The sequence below is a fragment of the Symphalangus syndactylus genome, chromosome 20 (assembly GCF_028878055.3).
Source record: "Symphalangus syndactylus isolate Jambi chromosome 20, NHGRI_mSymSyn1-v2.1_pri, whole genome shotgun sequence".
Lineage (NCBI taxonomy): Eukaryota > Metazoa > Chordata > Mammalia > Primates > Hylobatidae > Symphalangus > Symphalangus syndactylus.
This window is the reverse complement of record NC_072442.2, coordinates 56,259,041-56,279,267: the sequence shown is the minus strand read 5'-3', so window position 1 is coordinate 56,279,267 and position 20,227 is coordinate 56,259,041. Positions and strand designations below refer to the sequence as shown.

General features: G+C 37.6%; 1 protein-coding gene and 1 pseudogene across 4 annotated transcripts in view; both read left to right on the top strand.

Moving 5' to 3' along the window:
- Positions 1-20,227, top strand: part of MAP2K4 (mitogen-activated protein kinase kinase 4) — a 125,299-nt gene that overhangs the window by 93,373 nt on the left and 11,699 nt on the right. For 3 of the 4 annotated variants that reach the window (XM_055258037.2, XM_055258036.2, XM_063628332.1), the window contains 3 exons: positions 1,452-1,579; positions 13,472-13,549; positions 17,339-17,487. In XM_055258037.2, coding sequence (XP_055114012.1) covers positions 1,452-1,579; positions 13,472-13,549; positions 17,339-17,487 — 355 coding nt within the window. Of the gene's footprint in view, positions 1-1,451; positions 1,580-13,471; positions 13,550-17,338; positions 17,488-17,693; positions 17,785-20,227 lie in introns of all 4 variants that reach the window. The other variant, XR_010117955.1, reaches the window with a different exon arrangement.
- LOC129470327 (dynein light chain Tctex-type 1-like) lies at positions 1,594-11,087 on the top strand (annotated as a pseudogene).

Below are 20,227 nucleotides of genomic sequence, written 5' to 3'. Positions count from 1 at the left end.
AGTCAAAAGATGGGGTGGCTCAAAGCACAATATGACTAAGGGTCAAGTTTGCTCCTCTTGCTTCTGTCCTCCTTCATGTGTTACCTCTGTCCTCAGGGTAGTAACAACTAGAGCAGTTCCCGCTATCATGTCTAGATGTGGCTGCCTCGTGAAGAAGAGGTGCTCTCAAGCTGTGGCAGCTCTGTAGGGAGTATGGAAACTTTTCCCACGTCTCTAATACCTTTTCTTGGCTCATTCACCAGAAGTGCCTCATGCCCTTAAAGCAGCTACTATCAAGAAGCATGAGACTACCCTTATAAAACTTATACCAGCCAACAGCCAGGTTTTCGAAGTGTGGATGTTGATGAGAAGAGATACCTCAATAAAACACAGGTTCTTTTAGAAAGTATGGATGGGGCTGGGCGTGGTGGCTGACACCTGTAATCTCAGCTCTTTGGAGACCAAGGCAGCTGGATCACTTGAGGTCAGAAGTTTGAGACCAGCCTAGCCAACATGGTGAAACCCCATCTCTACCAAAAATAAAAAATTAGCCGGGTGTGGTGGCGCATGCCTGTAATCCCAGCTACTCGGGAGGCTGAAACAGAATACTCGATTGAACTTGGGAGGCGGAGTTGCAGTGAGTGGGGATTGCACTCCAGCCTGGGTAAAAAAGAGTGAGACTCTGTCTCAAAAAAAAAAAAAAAAAAAAAAAAAAAAGAAAGCATGGATGGTTAGGAATGGATGTTTGATAGGCCCACAGCTGTTTCAATCATGGTAAGAGATCTTTACTGAATTTTTTTGTGGATCACCTTCTGAGTTACATTTAGATGTTTTCTGCATCCTATATTTTAAAACCTTATTTTTTATTCATTGAGCCAGGATAGTGACAAGGACATGGATAAAACGACTGAGCTATGGATAGAGAATTAGTTGGCACATACTGTTAGTGACTTGACTCAATGAGAAAGATATTTGACATTCCTTATATTTTGACTGTTATGCAGTGAATCTGGACTAAGTAAATCAATGTGCAAGCCTCTTGAAAACAATTTAATGCCTAAATTTCTTGTGAAAATTTTTTTTGATATTCAGTTTTTAAGCACTGGCATTCAGAAAATTGTTTTCCTTTCTCATTTTCAATAGAAGAAAACCATTGTTTTTTCTGTGTTTTATAAATATGAAGATGTTAAGAGAAAAATCAATCCCCATCTGTATCTTACAGATTAATAAGATGTTTGTGAAATGACTTTTGCCGTTACATTTACACAATTATAGTTATTAAAGCTACATGTTTAAAACATGAATAATTATTGTATGTGATAAATGAAGATGTTTTTACTTCTTATATATCTGAATTTAAGGACTTGACCACTTATGTTGTCTAAGGTTTTTCAATATTTTTGCTTAAAGTGAAGCCTTATATAACTTAGGAAGAAGCTAATTGTATCCTGAATAATATCTATGTCTTGCAGATATCAAACCTTCCAATATTCTTCTGGACAGAAGTGGAAACATTAAGCTCTGTGACTTCGGCATCAGTGGACAGCTTGTGGACTCTATTGCCAAGACAAGAGATGCTGGCTGTAGGCCATACATGGCAGTAAGTGTTAAGTCCAGGCCTTCTTGCTTGATAGTCATTGCACAGAGAGCCTGTGCTCTTTTGTGCTGACCATTAGTCATATGGTTTTACCATGAAACTGCTAGAATATTTCCCTTACCTTAAGGCCCAAGCTCAGGTCCTAGCATCTCCATGAAACTTTGCTAAATTATCCCAGTCAGCTCCTGGCTTCATTGTCTTGCTTTATTTCTCTTACTTGGTATTTAGCAGTTGTGGTCTTCTCTGATTATTGTTTTTTCATTTTATTCAACTCAACTCATTAAACAGATGTTAACTTCTCAGAAAGTTCCCACCATCCCTTAGTGAGACAAATGGGAAGCCTTGAGTTCATTAGCAGAATTCACTATGTATTAACAGAGTCTGAAGCTGTATGTTTTGAATATTGTTAGTCCCTTTTTTAGGGGTAGATGAAGCATACCAACAAATGCAAAGGTAGAGGCCTTCAGTATTTTGAAACCTGGAGCCTCTTTTCCTGCAAAGAGACAGATGTACACTATCCATCCATAGATATCACACTCATCTTACCCCAGTATATTTGCATACAGTGTTCCTACAGCCTGGATTTTGATCTGTATTTGAATGAAAATGTAGTGTCTGTATTTCAGACATTTCCCTAGGTGTTAATGTCTTTCTTCAATGTTGCCATGGTTCTTTGGGGACCAGCACACTACTAAATGTGACACATAAGGCTTTGTGGTTGTTTCTTGAGGACTTCCTGCCAGCAGCATTTCTTTCCATCTTTGTATATTCTTTTAAACTAAAGATAAGCTTAGAATTGAATAAAATTGTTCTTTCTTGGTTTCCTCCTTGATATATGTTTTCAAACCTAGTCTATAAATAACAAAAAAGTAAGAGTCACAGGCTAGATATTATAGGTGTTCTAGATTGTTTATGAATGGGTAGGCTTAGTGCTACTACAAATTCAACTTACTGCATTTTTCAATCCTCTTTTGGTTTTGTTATATCTTCCCATATCACTTTTTCTTCAGATGAACATGTAAAAGGGGTGTGTGTGTGTGTGTAGACACCTAACCTGTGTGGTAAGACCTTTTAAACTTTTGGTTTTGTGGATGTTGACTGGCTGCACAGATTTCTTGACTCAGTTTGGAAGATCATTTGTTTATCGTGATAACTAGGGATAAATGGCACAATCATTTCAAAGGCAAGAAATAAAAAAAATTAGACATGGACCATTTGGGAAATGTGATTTACATATTTATTAAGGATACCCTGAGAATGAACTGAAATTGTTATCTACAGTTTTAGGGCTTGTCTCAATACTAACAGTGACTAAATGTTTTTGTTGTGTGACACTGACTAAGAATTATATTTGATTGAAGCAGGCTTTGAAAATGCAATTGCAGCCCAGATAAAGTAGAATATTTTGAATTCAGCTTTTAAAGAAAGACTCAGACTTTCTTTAAAACAGACTTTCTTCATTCTTGTGGAGAGATATGCTTTGCAGGCCCAGGAGATGTAAGACTTCTGCTTTCCTGCTGACCTTCATCTGTGGAACACAAAGGCTGATAAACTGTCTGCCTCTAATCTTTACTGGACCAAATGAAATTCTTCTGTCCATTCTCATCTTTCAAAGCCTGTTATAGATAGACAAGAACTCAATCAATGTTAATTTTAAAAGCCTTCAAGTGGTTTGACTTTTCTTCAAATATTGACAAAACCTATCGGAGGTATATCATTTTATTTGAGATTTATAATTGTCTTTAGTCTACAGGACTTAGGATTACTCATTAGATTGTGCAACATAAAAAAGTAAATAAAATGTAGAGTTTACACATAAATTTTCCCATAAATTGATTTCCTGTAAACATTTTCCCAACTCCATACCCTCATACAGGTACACAGTCTTATGTGGCTTAACCATGGGAATATGCTCTGAGAAGTGTGTTGTTAGGCAATTTTGTTGTGCAAAATCATAGAGTGTACTTACACAAACCTAGATGGTATAGCCTACTACACACATAGGCTATATGGTACAGCCTATTGCTTCTAGGCTACAAGCCTATAACAGCATGTTACTGTACTAAATACTGTAGGTAATTATATCACAACAGTAACTATTTGTGTATCTAAATATAGAAAAGGTACGGTCAAAATATGGTATAAAGGAGGTAGAGGCGACAGGCCGGAGGAAAGATGGAAGACTACCAGGCTGCAGAGGAGACTGCTTTTGTTGTTGATGAAGTGAGCAAATTGTAAAAGAGGCTATAGAAAGCACAATTGGTGGTATCGCTTATCAACCCAGCAAAGTGAACCAGTGGACAACAAATGCAGTAGAACAAACTTCAAGCCAACTCACCAAGCTGGGAAAACCACTTAAATACATTGTGACCTGTGTAATTATGCAAAAGAATGGAGCTGGATTACACATGGCAAGTTCCTGCTTCTGGGACAGCTCTGCTGCCAGGAGTTGCACTGTGCGATGGGAGAATAAAACCATGTACTGCATCGTCGGCACCTTTGGACTGTGTATTGGACCTCCTAGTCCAGCCTATGACCTTCCTCCGGTAGTTCATCTTCTAACACCAGCTATGAATTGAGTGAACTCTTTTCTCGTTGTTTTTAAGTCTGTTTTGTGGCACTCTCAAAATGTAGAGAAAAAAACAAATGACCGCACTGTTACATGAACTGTGTGCTGAAGTCAGATGAGTATCCCTGTAGGTCGCCTGCAGCCTGCATTGCCACTTGTAGCTCTGAATATTTCTTTTCAAAGGTGCTAAAATCTGAAATCTGCTAGTGTGAAACTTGCTATACTCTCTGAAATGATTCAGATACACTAATTTTCCATACCTTATACTTTTGTTAGACTAAATTATTCAAATCTAAAAAATATGGTATAAAAAATAAAGAATGGTTCACTGGTATAAGGCACTTACGAATGGAGCTTACAGGATTAGAAGTTGTTCTGGATGAGTCAGTGAGTGAGTGGTAAGTGAATTTGCAGGCCTAGGACGCTACAGTAGACTTTATAAACACTGTACACTTAGGCTACATGACATTTATAAAAATTTTTTTCTTCAGTAATAAATTAACCTGAGTGTACTGTAACTTCTTTACTTTATACACTTTTTAATTAAAAAATTTTTTTTTACTTTTTTGTATTAACACTTAGCTTAAAACACAAACACACTGTACAGCCATACAAAAATATTTTCTTTCTTTATATCTTTATTCCGTAAGGCTATTCTGTTTACTTGTTTATTCTTTTTAAGCTTTTTTGTTAAAAACTAAGACATCATCCTAGGTCTGTACATGGGCGGGATCAATCACTGTCTTCTACATCCACATCTTGCCCCACTGGAAGGTCCTCAGGGGCAGTAACACACAGGGAGCTGTCATCTCCTATGATATCAATGCCTTCTTTGTAATACCTCCTGACAGACCTACCAGAAGCTGTTGATAGTTAACTTTTTTTTTTTAATAAGTAGAGGGACATCAAGTATAGTGTATTGTACATAATTGTATGTACTATACTTTTAAATGACTGCCAGTGCAATAGGTTTGTTTAAAACAGCATCACCACGAGCGTGAGTAATGTGTCACTCTACATTATGAGGGCTGTAGTGTCATCAGGAGATAGGAATTTTTCAGCTCCATTATAACCTTATGGGACAACCTTTGTATATGTGGTCTGTCGTTGACCAAAATGTTGTCTTGCTGCACAAGACAATTTCTGTATGTGGGTACGGATGTGCCAAACCACCTGAAAGTTAGTTGCAGATATCATGCATTTTATTCTAAACACTTCAGTGCATATCTCCCAAGAAAAAGACCATTCTTCTACATAACCACGATATCATTACCACACCTAAAAAAAAACAAACAAGAATGTCATCTTTGAGCATCCCCATTCCAAAAATTCAAAACCCAAAATGCTCCCAAATATGAAACGTTACCAGCACTAGTATGACCCAAGTGGAAAATTCACCTGACCTTACGCGATGGGTCACATTCAAAATGCAAGTGCACCACAAGTTAAAAAAAAAAAAGACCCTTGTGGCCCCCTTTAGCTGCAATGTATCTTTTCCACACATGCCCAGATTTTCCCCACATAAGCATGCCTACAAAGGGTAATAAAATGGCATGTATGCAGGCCAGATGTGCTAATGACAGGTTCCACACTATACCCCACATGGGGCCAAGACCTATCTGCATTACTCACTGTATTTTTGGGGTTTTTTTGCTCAGTAGCTTAAAGTTAATGTTGAAAATGTCAAAGAGGCCTGCAGATACCCCTAGAGAGACAGCAGTTTGTTAAAGGGGATAAAGGGGAAGTGTTTATGTTTATAGCACAGAAAGTCAAGCTGTTAGAGAAACTGGACAATGGTGTAAATGTGAAATGTCTTACAGAAAAGTGTGGTGTTTGTATGAGCACCATATATGACCTGAAGAAACAGAAGGAGAAACTGCTGAAGTTCTGTGCTGAAAGTGATGAACAAAAGTTACTGAAAAATAGAAAAACACCGCATAATAGCTAAAAATGAAGATCTTGGTAATGTATTAAAAGAGTGGATCTGTCAGACTCACAGTAAACACATGCCACTTGATGGTATGCTCATCGTGAAATGAACATCTATCATGAAGAACTGAAAATTGAAGGGAACTGTGAAGATTCAACAGACTGGTTATAGAAATTTAAGAAAAAACATAGCATTAACTTTTTAAAGGTTTATGGTGATAAAGCATCTGCTGATCATGAAGCAGTGGAGAAATTCATTGATGAATTCACCAGGGTTATTGATGATGAAAATTCAACATCAGAACAGGTATAATGCTGATGAAACATCACTGTTTTGGCATGATTGCCCCAGAAAGACACTACAGCTGATGAGACAGCCCCTGCAAGATTTAAGGATGCCAAGGGCAGAAAAACTGTGATGGGATGTGTTAATACAGTAGGCCCATATAGGTATAAATCTATAGGAGGCAAAAGCTTGCATCCTTCCTGTTTTCAAGAAGTGAATGTCTTACCAGTCCATTATTATGCTAATCAAAAGGCCTGGATCACTCGGGATACCTTTTTCTGATTGGCTTCATAAACATTTTGTTCCAGTGCCTTACGCTTATTGCAGGGAAGCTGGACTGAAAGAAGAGTGAAAGATTTTGTTATCCATTGACAACTGTTCTGCTTATGCTGCAACCGAAATTCTCATAAAAAATAATGTTTATGCCATGTACTTTCACCCAAATGGGACTTCATTAGTTCAGCCATGTGACCAGGATATCCTTAGATCAGTGAAGGGTAAATATAAAAACACTTTCTTGAACATCATGCTAGCAGCAGTGAACAGCGGCGTGGGTGTGGAAGGTTTTCAGAAGGCGTTTAGCATGAAGGATGTCATACATGCTGTTGCCAGCACTTGGCCAACAGTGACTAAGACACAGTTGTGCCTGCTTGGCATAACCTCTGGCCTGTGACTATTCAGTGATGATGATGATGATGATGATGAACAAAGTAGTGACTTGGATGGATTCCATATGTTAAAGTGAGAAAAAAATGATATCTGACCTCCTTTTTATGCAAAAAATACATCTTTAGAGTCTGTCAGTAAACTGAAAGAAGGGGATATCAAAGTTTTTATTATCAAATAATGAAACTTCAGTTTTTCATTTATTGACCAATGATGAAATAGCTGAAATGGTTCTGAATCAAGGTAAATGTGATACTTAGTGATAATGAAGATGACTTTAACACCGAGGAAGAAATGCCCATAGACAAAGTGCACATTCTGCATATCAAAAGAAACTATCAACAGAGTAAACGGGCAATCTACAGAATGGGAGAAAATATTTACAAACTATGTGTCTCACAAAGTTCTAATATCCGGCATCTATAAGGAACTTAAATTTATAAGAAAGAAAACAACCTCAATAAAAAGTGGGTAAAGGACATGAACAGACACTTTTCAAAAGAAGACATGATGCATCCAACAAGCATATGAAAAACACAATGTCACTGATTATTAGAGAAATGCAAATCAAGACCACAATGAGCTACATCTCACACCAGTCAGAATGGCTGTTAAAAAAAGTCAAAACAACAAAATGCTGGTGAGGTTATGGAGAAAAAGGAATACTTATATACTGTTGGTGGAAATGTAAATTAATTCAACTATTGTGGAAAGCAGTGTGGTGATTCCTCAAAAAGCTAAAAACAACTGTCATTCAACCCAGCAGTTCCATTATTGGAATTGGGTATATACCAAAAGGAATAGAAGTCATTCTGTCATAAAGACACATACACACATATGTTCATTGCAGCACTATTCACAATAGCAAAGACGTGTAATCAACCTAAATGCCCATCAGTGGAAGACTGGATAAAGAAAATGTGGTACATACACACTGTGGAATACTCTACAGCCATAAAAAAGAATGAGAGCATGTCCTTTGTGGGAACATGGATGGAGCTGTAGGCCATCCATTAATATCTAAGGATACTTAGCAATCCAATGCAGGAACAGAAAATCAAATACCACATGTTCTCACTCATAAGTGGGAGCTAAATGATGAGAACACATGGACACAAAGAGCAACAAAACAGACATTGGGGCCTACTTGAGTGTGGGAGGTGGGAGAGGATCAGAAAAAATAACTATCGGGTACTAGGCTTAGTAACTGGGTGACCAAATGTTCTGTACAACAGACCCCTGTGGCATGAGTTTACCTATATAACAAACCTGCATGTGTAATCCTGGGCCTAAAGTAAAAGTTTTAAAAAAATAAAAATTAGGCCAGGCACAGTGGCGCATGCCTGCAATCCCAGCACTTTGGGAGGCCAAGGTAGGCGTATCACTTGAAGCCAGGAATTCAAGACAAGCCTGGCCAACATGTGAAACCCCATCACTACTAAAAATACAAAAATTAGCCAGGCACAGTGGCACATGCCTGTAATCCCAGCTACTCAGGAGGCTGAGGCATGAGAATTGCTTGAACCTGGGAGGCAGAAATTGCAGCAAGCTGAGATTGTGCCTCTACACTCCAGCCTGGGCAACAGAGCAAGATTCTGTCTCAAAAAACATATATATAAATAAAAAGAAAAAAAACTAAAAAATAAAAATAAAAAAAATGGAAACAAGCTCCCTCATCCCCCCCCCCAAAAAAAGAAAAAATGCTCTTGATTAAAATGTGTAATGGACTTATTAAAGGGTTAGAGCAGTATGCATTCATAACACAACAAGAAATCATGTCAATTTATAAAGCTGAAGAGAGACTCCTGAGACAAAAACCATTGTTAACGAGGCAGATGACTTGGGAGGAAACATTTTACAAAGCCATCTAGCAGAATGCCTCCTCATTACTAGAGGACCCACTTCTGGCCCCTCAAATGCTTCTGATGTTTCTTCTCACCTAAAAAAATAAAATACAGTGTAAAATAGCCTTTTAATCAAAACACAGCATCGTAGTTGGAGGTTGAAAGCCTGCAGCTGTTTGTTGTTGCTGCTGTGGAACAGCTGATGCAGGTATTCTGGCGATGCTACTGTGCTGATTAGTTCCTCAGAACTCATTGTTTTTCACTGTATTGATACGTCATATTTTTTACTGTTAAGTATTTGTGTGTGAACAAGTGTAAGACAATGATTGCCTATTAATAGCATGTAAATTCCGAGTCCGGAATGATGGTGATGCCCAGCAACCACAGATTGTCTACCTGGGTGGCTGAGATAGTGACACTTTTGCTTTTTGGTGCTTCAGTGTACACAAACTTTGTTTCATGCACAAATTTATTTAAAATATAATATAAAATTACCTTCAGGCTATGTATATAGTTGTATATGAAACATAAATTTCACATTTAGACTTGGGTCCCATCCCCAAGATGTATTATTATGTATATGCAAATATTCCAAAATTTGAAAAAATCCGAAATCGAAACACTCAGGTTCCAAGCTTTTTGGATGAGGATTTTGGATGAGGAATACTCAATCTGTATTATCTAATACATAGTTCATACTCAGATTTCCCATATGTCAAAAAAACTCTTTTAGCTGTCAATCCAGGGTCACATTAAGATTCCATACCAGCTACTCAGGTGGCTGAGGCAGGAGAATGGCGTGAACCCGGGAGGCGGAGCTTGCAGTGAGCCGAGATCGCTCCACTGCACTCCAGCCTGGGCGACAGAGCGAGACTTCGTCTCAAAAAAAAGAAAAAGGATTCCACATTGATTTTAGTTGTTACCTTCTTTATTTTAATATATACTGGGCCTGATCATTCTTTTTGTTTTCTGTGACATTGGCGGTTTTGGAAGTGTTTTCAGAAAGTCTCGCGTTCTTATAATATCTGACTGTTCCCTCATGATTAGATTCAGACTACAACTATTTTTAGACATGCATACTTCATGTGTGAGGAGTGCTTTTTATTGCATAACATTGCAAAGCACATAATGGTTACTATTTAATGTTTACAGACATTCCTTTTTTTTAAGCAGTTAAAACAGTTGCAGAATAGAAACTGGTATGTTTCTCTATTCATTTAGGTCTTCTTGCCATCCCTCAGAAATGTTTTGTAGTTTTCAGTGTGCAGCTTTTGAAGACCTTTTAAATTTATTTCTAAGAAATTCATGTTTTTTCGATACTGTGAAAGGAAAATAAAAACTTGGGACCCCAATTTACTATGCCAAAACAAAAAATTCAGATGAAAGCTGAGTGATGTAAATAAAAAACTGCCTTTCCTTTTGTTCTTAAGCAGATAGCTACAGATAAAGTGTTAAATATCTCCACAGGTAGCTATTCTGTTCACCTTATCTTATTTAAGTGCTAATTTACTGAGGATGAGAGGAATACATAATCGACTATTCCGTGCTTGCTCCTTTTCTCTTGCAACATATGGATTCAGTAATGTGATCACACCCTCCCTCGTCCCCCTGCTGCCTGCTTTTCTCCTTTAATTATTGAAGCCCTCAAAATCATATTTGGAGAAAGGCACAAACTTCCCTTTCAGGCATGTCCTTAACCTTGGCAAAATAAACTTCTAAATTGATCGAGACCTGTCTCAGATTTCTTTTTGTCTTAGAATACTGTTATTGGGAATGGAATTAAAAATATTTTCCAATATCTTGCTATTATTATATAGAAATAGAGCTGCTTTGCATGTGTTAACATTGGACCCTGTGACCTTGCTAGTTTAGTTTTACTATTAGTTTCAGTAGGAATTTTCTGTGTCTGTGAATAAAGGTAATGCTTGTTTTCCTCCTTGCCTTTCTATACTGGCTGGGTCCTCCAGTAGAATGCTGAATAGTGATAGTAGGCGTATTTGCCTTATGCCCAATATTAATTAAAAAGAAAGTGTTCTATATTTCACCAGTAAGTATAATGTTAACTCTTGGTTATTTTAGATGCCCTTTATGGAAATGAAGATGTTTTCTTCTCTTAGTGTGTTGTTATTTCTGTTGTTATTAGTGGGTTTTAAATTTTGTCAGATGCTAATTCTAAATTTATTGAGATGATCACATTATTTTCTTCCTTTCTATAAATAATGGTGCATTGCATTGATTTTCAAGTATTAAGCTAGTATTGTATTCTTGAGATAAACTCTACTTGGTTATGATACATTACCTCTTTGTATGTTGCTGTATTAGGTTTGCTCATATTTTGTTATTTTTGTGTCTTTGTGTACAAGGGCTATTAATTGTCTTGTAATGACTTTGTCAGGTTTTCAAAAATCGTTATGCTGGCCTCGTGAAATGAGTTGGGAAGCATACCGTCTCTCATTTTTTTGAAAAAAAAATTTGCGTAAGACCAGTGTTATTTCTCGCATATTTGAAGAGTTCACCAGTGAGCCCTTCTGGGTGTGGACTTTTCTTTCTGGGCAGGTTTTTAATAACATTCATTAAGTAACATAGTTTAAAGGTTATTCACACTTTGATATTCTTTTTGGTAGGTTTTCATTTTCAGAAAATATTTCTATTTCATCTATTTCTGTAAGAACAGTAGTAATGCCCCCTCTCTCATTCTGATTTTAATAATTTCTTTTTCTGTGGGTCAGTCTAGCCAAAGGTGTGTCCATTTTATTGATCTTTTCAAAGTACTGTTGGTTTTCTTGACTTTTCTCTATTGGTTTTCTATTCCTGTTTTACTTGTCTTCACTTTACTTTTTCTTACATTCTTCCTCCTGCTTGCTTTGGGTTTCATTTGTTCTTTTTTTCCTAATTCTTTAAGCTATAAAGTAGGCTTGATTTGAGATGTCTTCTCTTCTAATGTATGCATTTTACATCATAAATTTTCTTCTGAGCACTACTTCTGCTATATCCCACAAATTTTGGTAAGTTGTAATTTCATTTTCATTTAGTTCAATTTTTTAACTATTTTTTGAGACTTTTTTGATCCATTTGTCATTTAGAGGTGTGTTGTTAAATCTCCAAATATTTGAGGACTTTGCAGATATCTTCCTGTTACTGATTTCCAATTTATTTATTTTGTGATCTGAGAACATGCTTTGCATGCTTTCCATCCTTTAAAACAAGGTGTGTTTTATGCCCCAGAATGTGGTCAGGATTAATGAATGTTCCATGCTAGTTTGGGGGAAATGTTGATTTTGATGATGTTGGATGGAGTATTTTTTCTCTTGGTTGAATATCTGGGATTTTAATGTGTACCTTATCAGGCAAATACATATATTTACAACAACAACAACAACAACAAAAAACAAAGTAAATAGCTTACAGTGAATTTTATGCAGCACAGTACTCATGCTCAAAGCAATATACAGAGGTCTTTAGTTGATGCTCACAGGCAGAGAATGTAACACAGTCAACTATTATGCTTCTCTGGGCATTTCTTTCAACAGCAGTTACTTTCAGACTTAGCGAAGGATCCATTGTCAACTCTGTGCCACCAGGACCCTCTCTCTCTCTTCCCTTTTCCTGACACATCATTTAGATGGTCCCTAATTTCAAGGAAATGTAAAGATGTTCCTTTCACAGAATTTACCAAAAATGATTTCTGCAGTACATAGGATAATATATTACTGTCTTGGCAGTGCTTTAATTTGGCTACAAATGACTAACAGACAAATATCTTTACACATATGTGTAGTGATAAATTTAGCTTTATTATGAAGTATGGGTGGAATAATTGTGATAAATTTAGCTTTTGTTTTGCTTTTGTGTCTCAAATATATTGTGGTTATGGCCTCATCCACCGAACAAAGTCTTTTAAAGATCGAAGACAGTCTTTTTTGTTTGTTTGTCACTCATTGCCACAAATTTGACCTAATTCTTTTTTTTAAATCTTTTTATTTTTTAATTTTTTTTTTGAGATGAAGCCTCGCTCTGTCGTCCAGGCTAGAGTGCAGTGGCGTGATCTCAGCTCACTGCAAGCTCCGCCTCCCGGGTTTACGCCATTCTCCTGCCTCAGCCTCCTGAGTAGCTGGGACTACAGGCGCCTGCCACCATGCCCAGCTACTTTTTTGTATTTTTAGTAGAGACAGGGGTTTCACCATGTTAGCCAGGATGGTCTCGATCTCCTGACCTCACGATCCGCCTGCTTCGGCCTCCCAAAGTGCTGGGATTACAGGCGTGAGCTACCGCACCTGGTGACCTTGTGATTCTTTATGTTTTCCAGTTTTCTTCGTTTGTCTCCCTCTTCCCTCAGCTTCAGCTTTGTAAATGCTTTTGAGTCTTTGGGGGGAGTAGTTAAATGGGAATTGTTTAGTGTTCTCTTTATGGAAGTAGCCATTGAGTTTTGTGTTGTTTGTTTTTATGATAATGATGACTTCCTATTACTTCCATTCTGACCCTAGATGTGGATTCCTCTAGGAATATACTGGCATTTTGGCTGTCTACCCAGCTGTCGCTTCTATTTGCCTATTCCTTGAGAGTAAGGCAATTAGTAACTTACACTTGTCTTTATGTTCCAGCCTGAAAGAATAGACCCAAGTGCATCACGACAAGGATATGATGTCCGCTCTGATGTCTGGAGTTTGGGGATCACATTGGTATGTTTATGCTGATTCAACCTTGCCACAGTAGCGTAACAATAAGAAATTTAGAAGTGAAAGAAAACTTAATTAGACTTCCCTCTTCGTTAAGAACTATAATCACAGACACTATGGTTTTAAGTCGCTGAAAATAAAAAAGCATGTATTTATTTACTTTAAAAATCAAATGAGACTTGATTATTTCCCTTGAAGTTATGTGAAGTGTCTAGAGCCCTTTAATGTTTTAACTGGATCTCTTGGCCACAGATAATAGGAGTCAACTATTATCTGCAACTGCACTCAGAATGGGAACAGGAGAAGCCAGCTTACCTGCAGTCAATTCATTGATGAAGGCACATAGGCTTCTCCCACCTCAGGCAAGGTGTAGTATGTCCAGTAATACTGTATATAGTGTGTATATTAAGTATACATATTTTTATGTGTGGAAAATAGTTTCTACTTGCAATATTCTATTCACTGAATAGAAAAATCACAAGTGAATGAGCTGAAAGTAATTCAGTTTTTGAGGGACAGTATATTAGTCCATTCTCATGCTACTGTAAAGAATTACATGAGACTGGGTAATTTATGAAGAAGTCAGGTTTAATTGCCTCACAGCTCCACAGGTCGTACAGGAGCAGGGGAGAGAGAGAGTGAAGGGGAAGGTGCCAGACAGTTTTAAACAACCAGGTCTCATGAGAACTCTATCATGAGACAGCACTAGGGGGATGGTGCATTAGAAACCACCCTCATGATCCAGTCACCTCCCACCAGGCCGCTCCTTCAACACACAGGGATTATAATTCGACATGAAATTTGGGTGGGGACACTGAGCCAAACCATGTCAGACAAGAACTACCTAGGTGATAATTCTAAATGAAAGTTCTACCTTAGAACAACACTGAGAAAGAAAAATAAGAAAGCTACTTAATTTGCAACCAGCAAGCGCAATTATATAAACTCTTCTTTCTTACCTATGGACTGTATTGAAATTTTGGTTTCATTTAAAATATCTATATTAGTTCAGGCTGCTCCAACCAAATGCTGACCCCTGGGCGATAATCTTATCAAGAACAGAAATTTCTCACAGTTTCAGAGGCTGGGAAGTCCAGGATCAAGGCACTGACAGATTTGGTGGCTAGTGAGGGCTTGCTTCCTGGTTCATAAACAGCCGTCTTCTTGTTGTGGTCTCACATGGCAGAAGAGGCAAGAGAGCTGTCTGGGGTCTTTCTTACAAGGGCCCTAATTAGATTCATGAGGGTTCCACCCTTGTGACCCCATCACTTCCCAAAGATCCACCACCAAATACCATCACATTAGGGATTTGGCTTCAACATATGAATTTGTTGGGGGGTGGGGACACACAAACATTTAGTCTCTAGCAGTATCTTTGCTCATTTCCTTTTTACCAAATTTTGTTTGAAGTCTTAGGTTTATTTTCTTGTGCTTACTGTTCTACTAGGACTTGCTGGGTTTTTCTGATTTGGGATAGCTTCTTTAGCTGCTTCTACATTGAAGGTGAATTTTCTTATCCCTAGATGAGGCTGTCCTGTAGGTAGGCAGGCCAATCCTATTCTTTTGTTTTCTCCCATTTTCAGTTTTTGCTACCTAAGACTCTATATCCCAGAAATACACAGGTTCAGAGCAATAAGCTTTTTTTGTAGCTTATTAAATAATCTTCATTTGTTTATTGGTATTACATGTTTCTGGGATCTTCTCTGTGATCAGAAGCACATACCCTTGTTAGTTATTCTTGATGAATCATATTGCTAGGCCTAGAGAATTCTTCGTATAGAGAGTTGAAGGCCAACAGCTCACCTCTGCAGAGGGCTTTCATTTACTTTACTTTGTGACCAAATGTAGGAAATACCTTCTGGAATCTTTTCTCATTGTGAAGCCAACCAGCAAAAGAAGAGATTCTTCTTTAAACAGGAGAGAACATGGATCTTGGGCATCTTTTAGGTTTGGCAACTGGTCCCAAAGACTGCAGCAAGACCTAGAGCTTCCAGCTGAGGCAACTATTTGCATACACAGGATATTTACAATTCAGAAATACTTATCTATGACTAAACAATTACGTTTTAAAAGCAAGTATGTACTTCTTTACCGAAAGAAAATTTTGTTTTGTGAAAGGTTTTAACAGAAAATTTTTTAGCAAGTTTCTTTTAGTACTTTTAGCTAAACCTTGTTGTTTAAAAGGTATTCTGTACTTAACAGTTGGTTCATAATTTATTTTTCATAGGGACAATCTTATAAAAATTATGAAATGTATGAAATTAATTTCTAAGATCCTAAGTCCTTTATTTTATGATATGCAGCCAACTTTTCCTTCTATTATTAAAACACAAGAAGGAATCTAATGAAGTTATTCCTAATTCTGTGAATAACCAGGAAGGTTTATGTCTTGAAAAGCATTTATAATTTTAACAAAAAGAAACTTCAGCTAATGGAATACATTTTTCTGTGTGTGTATGCATGCATGCCTGCTTACTTTTGTGCACACATGTGTGTAATTAGAAACAACAGTGAGCTGACAGAGGCATCCTTTAGGGAGGAAACGGAATCAGTGTTCTGAGAGTTCTCTCTCTCTTCCTGTATGCCGTCTTCCTCTGTAATATGTTTGGAGCCTCATCCTCATTTATCAGTAACCTGTTAGTGCATGTAAAATGGGATTCATTATGCCATGGTGCAGATTTAAATACGTTTCTTGGAAAAAGCATAATTTGTAGGTTTTCTTTTCTTTTCTTTCTTTTCTTTCTTTTTTTTTTTTTTTGAGATGGAGTCTCTGTCTGTCCCCCAGGCTGGAGTACAGTGGCGCGATTTTGGTTCACTGCAAACTCCGCCTCCCGGGTTCGTGCCATTCCCCTGCCTCAGCCTCCTGAATAGCTGGGACTACAGGCACCATGCCCGGCTAATTTTTTGTATTTTTAGTAGAGATGGGGTTTCACCGTGTTAGCCAGGATGGTCTCCATCTCCTGACCTCCTGATCCACCTGCCTCGGCCTCCCAAAGTGCTGGGATTACAGGCGTGAGCCACCGCGTCCGGCCTAATTTGTAGGTTTTCATTATTTTTCAGAACAGAAAGGGAGATAGATGAGAATACGATTCACTGGTTATTAGAGAATATATTTTTTTTGACCCTTGATAGGATTGGAACATACGTAAGACTCTTCGGATCTCTTCTGGTGTGGCTTAGAGGTACTGTCCTGAGCCCTTTATTGGGGCTTCAGGGTGCAGGGTTTGACCCTGACTTGATTTCTTCACTACTTGTAAAATCTGGTTGTGGTTGAAATTGTAGTATCTACAGAATAGCTGTAGAGCAGGATTTGCACATTGTTTCCTCCAAGCTCAGATTAGGCTTTTGTTTGTTGGATGTTCTTTTGCCGTAAAAAGGAATCTAACCACTATTATGGACCAAGGCCTTCCTCTAAGATGGCTACAAATTGTGCATATTGTATACTAAAATAGTTCTAAAACCAGTCTTCCAGACTTTCTTATAAAGAAGTCAGAACCAGAGGCTGCCCTGGAGCATGCATTTTAGGGACATTGTCTAGGCTTAAGTTTTGTGTTCCCATGTATTCCAAGTCTTTGAATTTGGTTGATTCAGAATTCTCTATATTATCTTGATTTCTAAATATAACTTCTACTTAGCCTTTATGATTCTGAAGATTCCTCCCCAAGCTAACCTGTGTTTAATTCAAGGCTTTACAAGAGTTTTGCTTGTAGTTTAGATTTTTTTGTGGCCGTTCCAGTGGGGAGTAGTAAATGATGCCTGGTGTATTTTGCCCTTTCCTCTTTGTTCTCTTAGTATGAGTTGGCCACGGGCCGATTTCCTTATCCAAAGTGGAATAGTGTATTTGATCAACTAACACAAGTCGTGAAAGGAGATCCTCCGCAGCTGAGTAATTCCGAGGAAAGGGAATTCTCCCCGAGTTTCATCAACTTTGTCAACTTGTGGTGAGTACCTGATTTATGAATGTTCGAACACACATGGCGAGAATAGTGAGATTTACTTGGTCTTAGCAGCATTGGTACTTTACATGGAGGAAGGGGACCCGTGGTCACATCACCCTACTTTTCAAGCTGGGACTCTGGATCACTGTGGCTGTATGGAAGATTACAGCTAGCTGGGAGAGGCATCATCTTCTTATTCTGCTACTCAGGTATTGGTGAAAAACAGCCATGAGTGGTGGAGAAGCTGCTGTCTCCAGACTTCCAGTACCTGGTACAAGAAATACCAGGTTAAACTTCTAGGTGAGACTGATCATCTTACTCTAATGTGGTTCTCACAGTGCAATTGCACCAAAATCACCTGGAAGCATTTACTGAATCAAGACCTTGCCAGATCAGACTTTCAGGGTTGGATCTCTGTTCTGACAGAACATAGAAAACAGTTGGTTATATGTAGTAGGGTCACATCCACATGCAAAGTGTAGTTGGTAGAACTATATATCTTTGCTCTCTGAAACCTTACTCCAAGGAGGATGTGAACCCCACACCTGTTGTTGTCTACCTTTTTAATAGTTTGTTGTGTGTTTGTGTATATGTAGCACCTAAGAATAAACATATGCAGATATGCAGTAATATAATCATGCTTTATACTGTTTTAGTCTCTTTTAAATAAAATCTTTTTGTGTTATCATTTGAATATTTTTGACATTTATTTTGTTTATCCAACATGATTTAAATATAAGACATGCTATGAACAAAAAGCCTCAGAGCATTTTGTGTATCTTCTGTTTATTCCTGAAAATACCTTTTGGTTTCTCATAATTTTTTTCTGCTAAGAATGCAGTTTCTCTCTACTCATTTTAGGTCTTATAGACTTATATCAGGATCTAACATTGCCCTCCTTTGTATGAAAAATTAAAAAATATTTGTTTGACTATAGTTTTTAAGTCTCTTTCATCTTCTGTAACCAAATTCTACTTTTGTGTTGGTTTTTCAGAGGGGAGAGGAATACTTCAAGATTTTCTAGGTAGAAGAAGGACATAAGGATGACTGAAATTGGCTGTTTCCTCCTTTTAAAAAACAATCAATTCTGTATTAATTTGCACACAATATGGATAGTTTATATAATTGCATAAATGTGATCATTTTATGTATGTCATTTTTATGACATATTTGCTTAAAATAATCTGTGTAAGTCATAGAGTATAATATCTAAAATGATCACCTGTGAACCTTCCATCAGGGTTTCTTTTTAATTTCTTGATCTCTTTATTGGTTTTGTTCTGTATGTGTTGGTACTTGTACATGTTTATTTCTGTTTCCCTTGATGCCGTAATAGAGTGACAGTTTTAGACATTGGAGTCCCATTGTTTTCCCTGAGTAGGTTCATAGTTCCATGTCATTTCAAATCATTAAAGTCGACATTGAAGTGTACTTATGTTCATAATTTGCTCATATTAGCTCTTCACATTTGTCCATTCTTTCTGCCACTCTTTGTCTTGGACATTGCCTGTAATCTCTAACCTGGATCATTCAGATTTCTCATAATCCAATATTGATTTTCTTATAATCCAATATTGCCTTGTTCCAAATTATTCCCCTTTTTATTAGAGTTGTATTTTTTATGATGTATATCTGATCATGTTATTTCTCTGTCTAAAGTATGCATTCTTAACAGGGTGATATTGACCCTAAGGAGGCAAAAATTGATCTTGGAGAAATGAAAATCTTAGATTGTATAATGGTTTTTAGTCCTCCAAAGGGCCGCATAGAATATAAACAGATATGCACTGTATCTATCATATTTAAATTTCATGATGGGGAGGATAAATAATGAAAAAAATACTGAGAAATATTATCCTAGAGACTTCCTCTTGTCCTTAAAATTAATTAATTTAGGCTTTCAGAACCCATAATGATCTGGACTTGGTTTATTGCTCCGGTCACATTTCTTTTTTTTTTTTTTTCCCTTGTTTTTTGGAGATGGAGTCTCAGTTGCCCAGGCTGGAGTGTGATGATGCGGTCTCGGCTCACTGCAACCTCCACCTCCCGGGTTCAAACGATTCTTCTGCCTCAGCCTCCTGAGTACTGCTGGGATTGCAGGCACCTGCCACCACACCCAGCTAATTTTTTTTTTTTTTTTTTTTTTAGTAGAGACAGTTTTCACCATGTTGGCCAGGCTGGTCTCGAACTTCTGACCTCGTGATCCACCCGTCTCGACTTCCCAGAGCACTGGGATCACAGGCATGAGCCACTGCGCCCGGCCCGCTCTGGCCACATTTCTCATGACTTCCCTCTCCTTGAATGGTTTCTGCCAAACTGAATTTCTTCAGTTATGTAAATTAAAAGCACATACGGGATAATATGGCAGAATGTTTTCATTACGTTTGGGTAAAGATTTCTGAAACAGAACGTAGAAAGCAGCCAAACCTAAGAGAAAGATAAAAAAATTGGATTTCATTAAAATTAAGAACTTCCATTGATTAAAAGACAGCACTGAATGACATGCCAAGCCACACAGTAGGAGGAGATATTTTTCATACCTATATTCGACAAAGGACTTTTACACAGAATATGTAAAGAATACTTAAAAATGTAAAACACTTATTAAAAATAACAACCAAAAATAGCAAAATGCTTGAAAGGCACTTAAAAGATGATATTCAAGAGGCCAGTAAACATACTCAATTTACTGCATTCATTCTGCGTTATTAGTAATCAGGGACATGCAGGTCAGAACTACAGT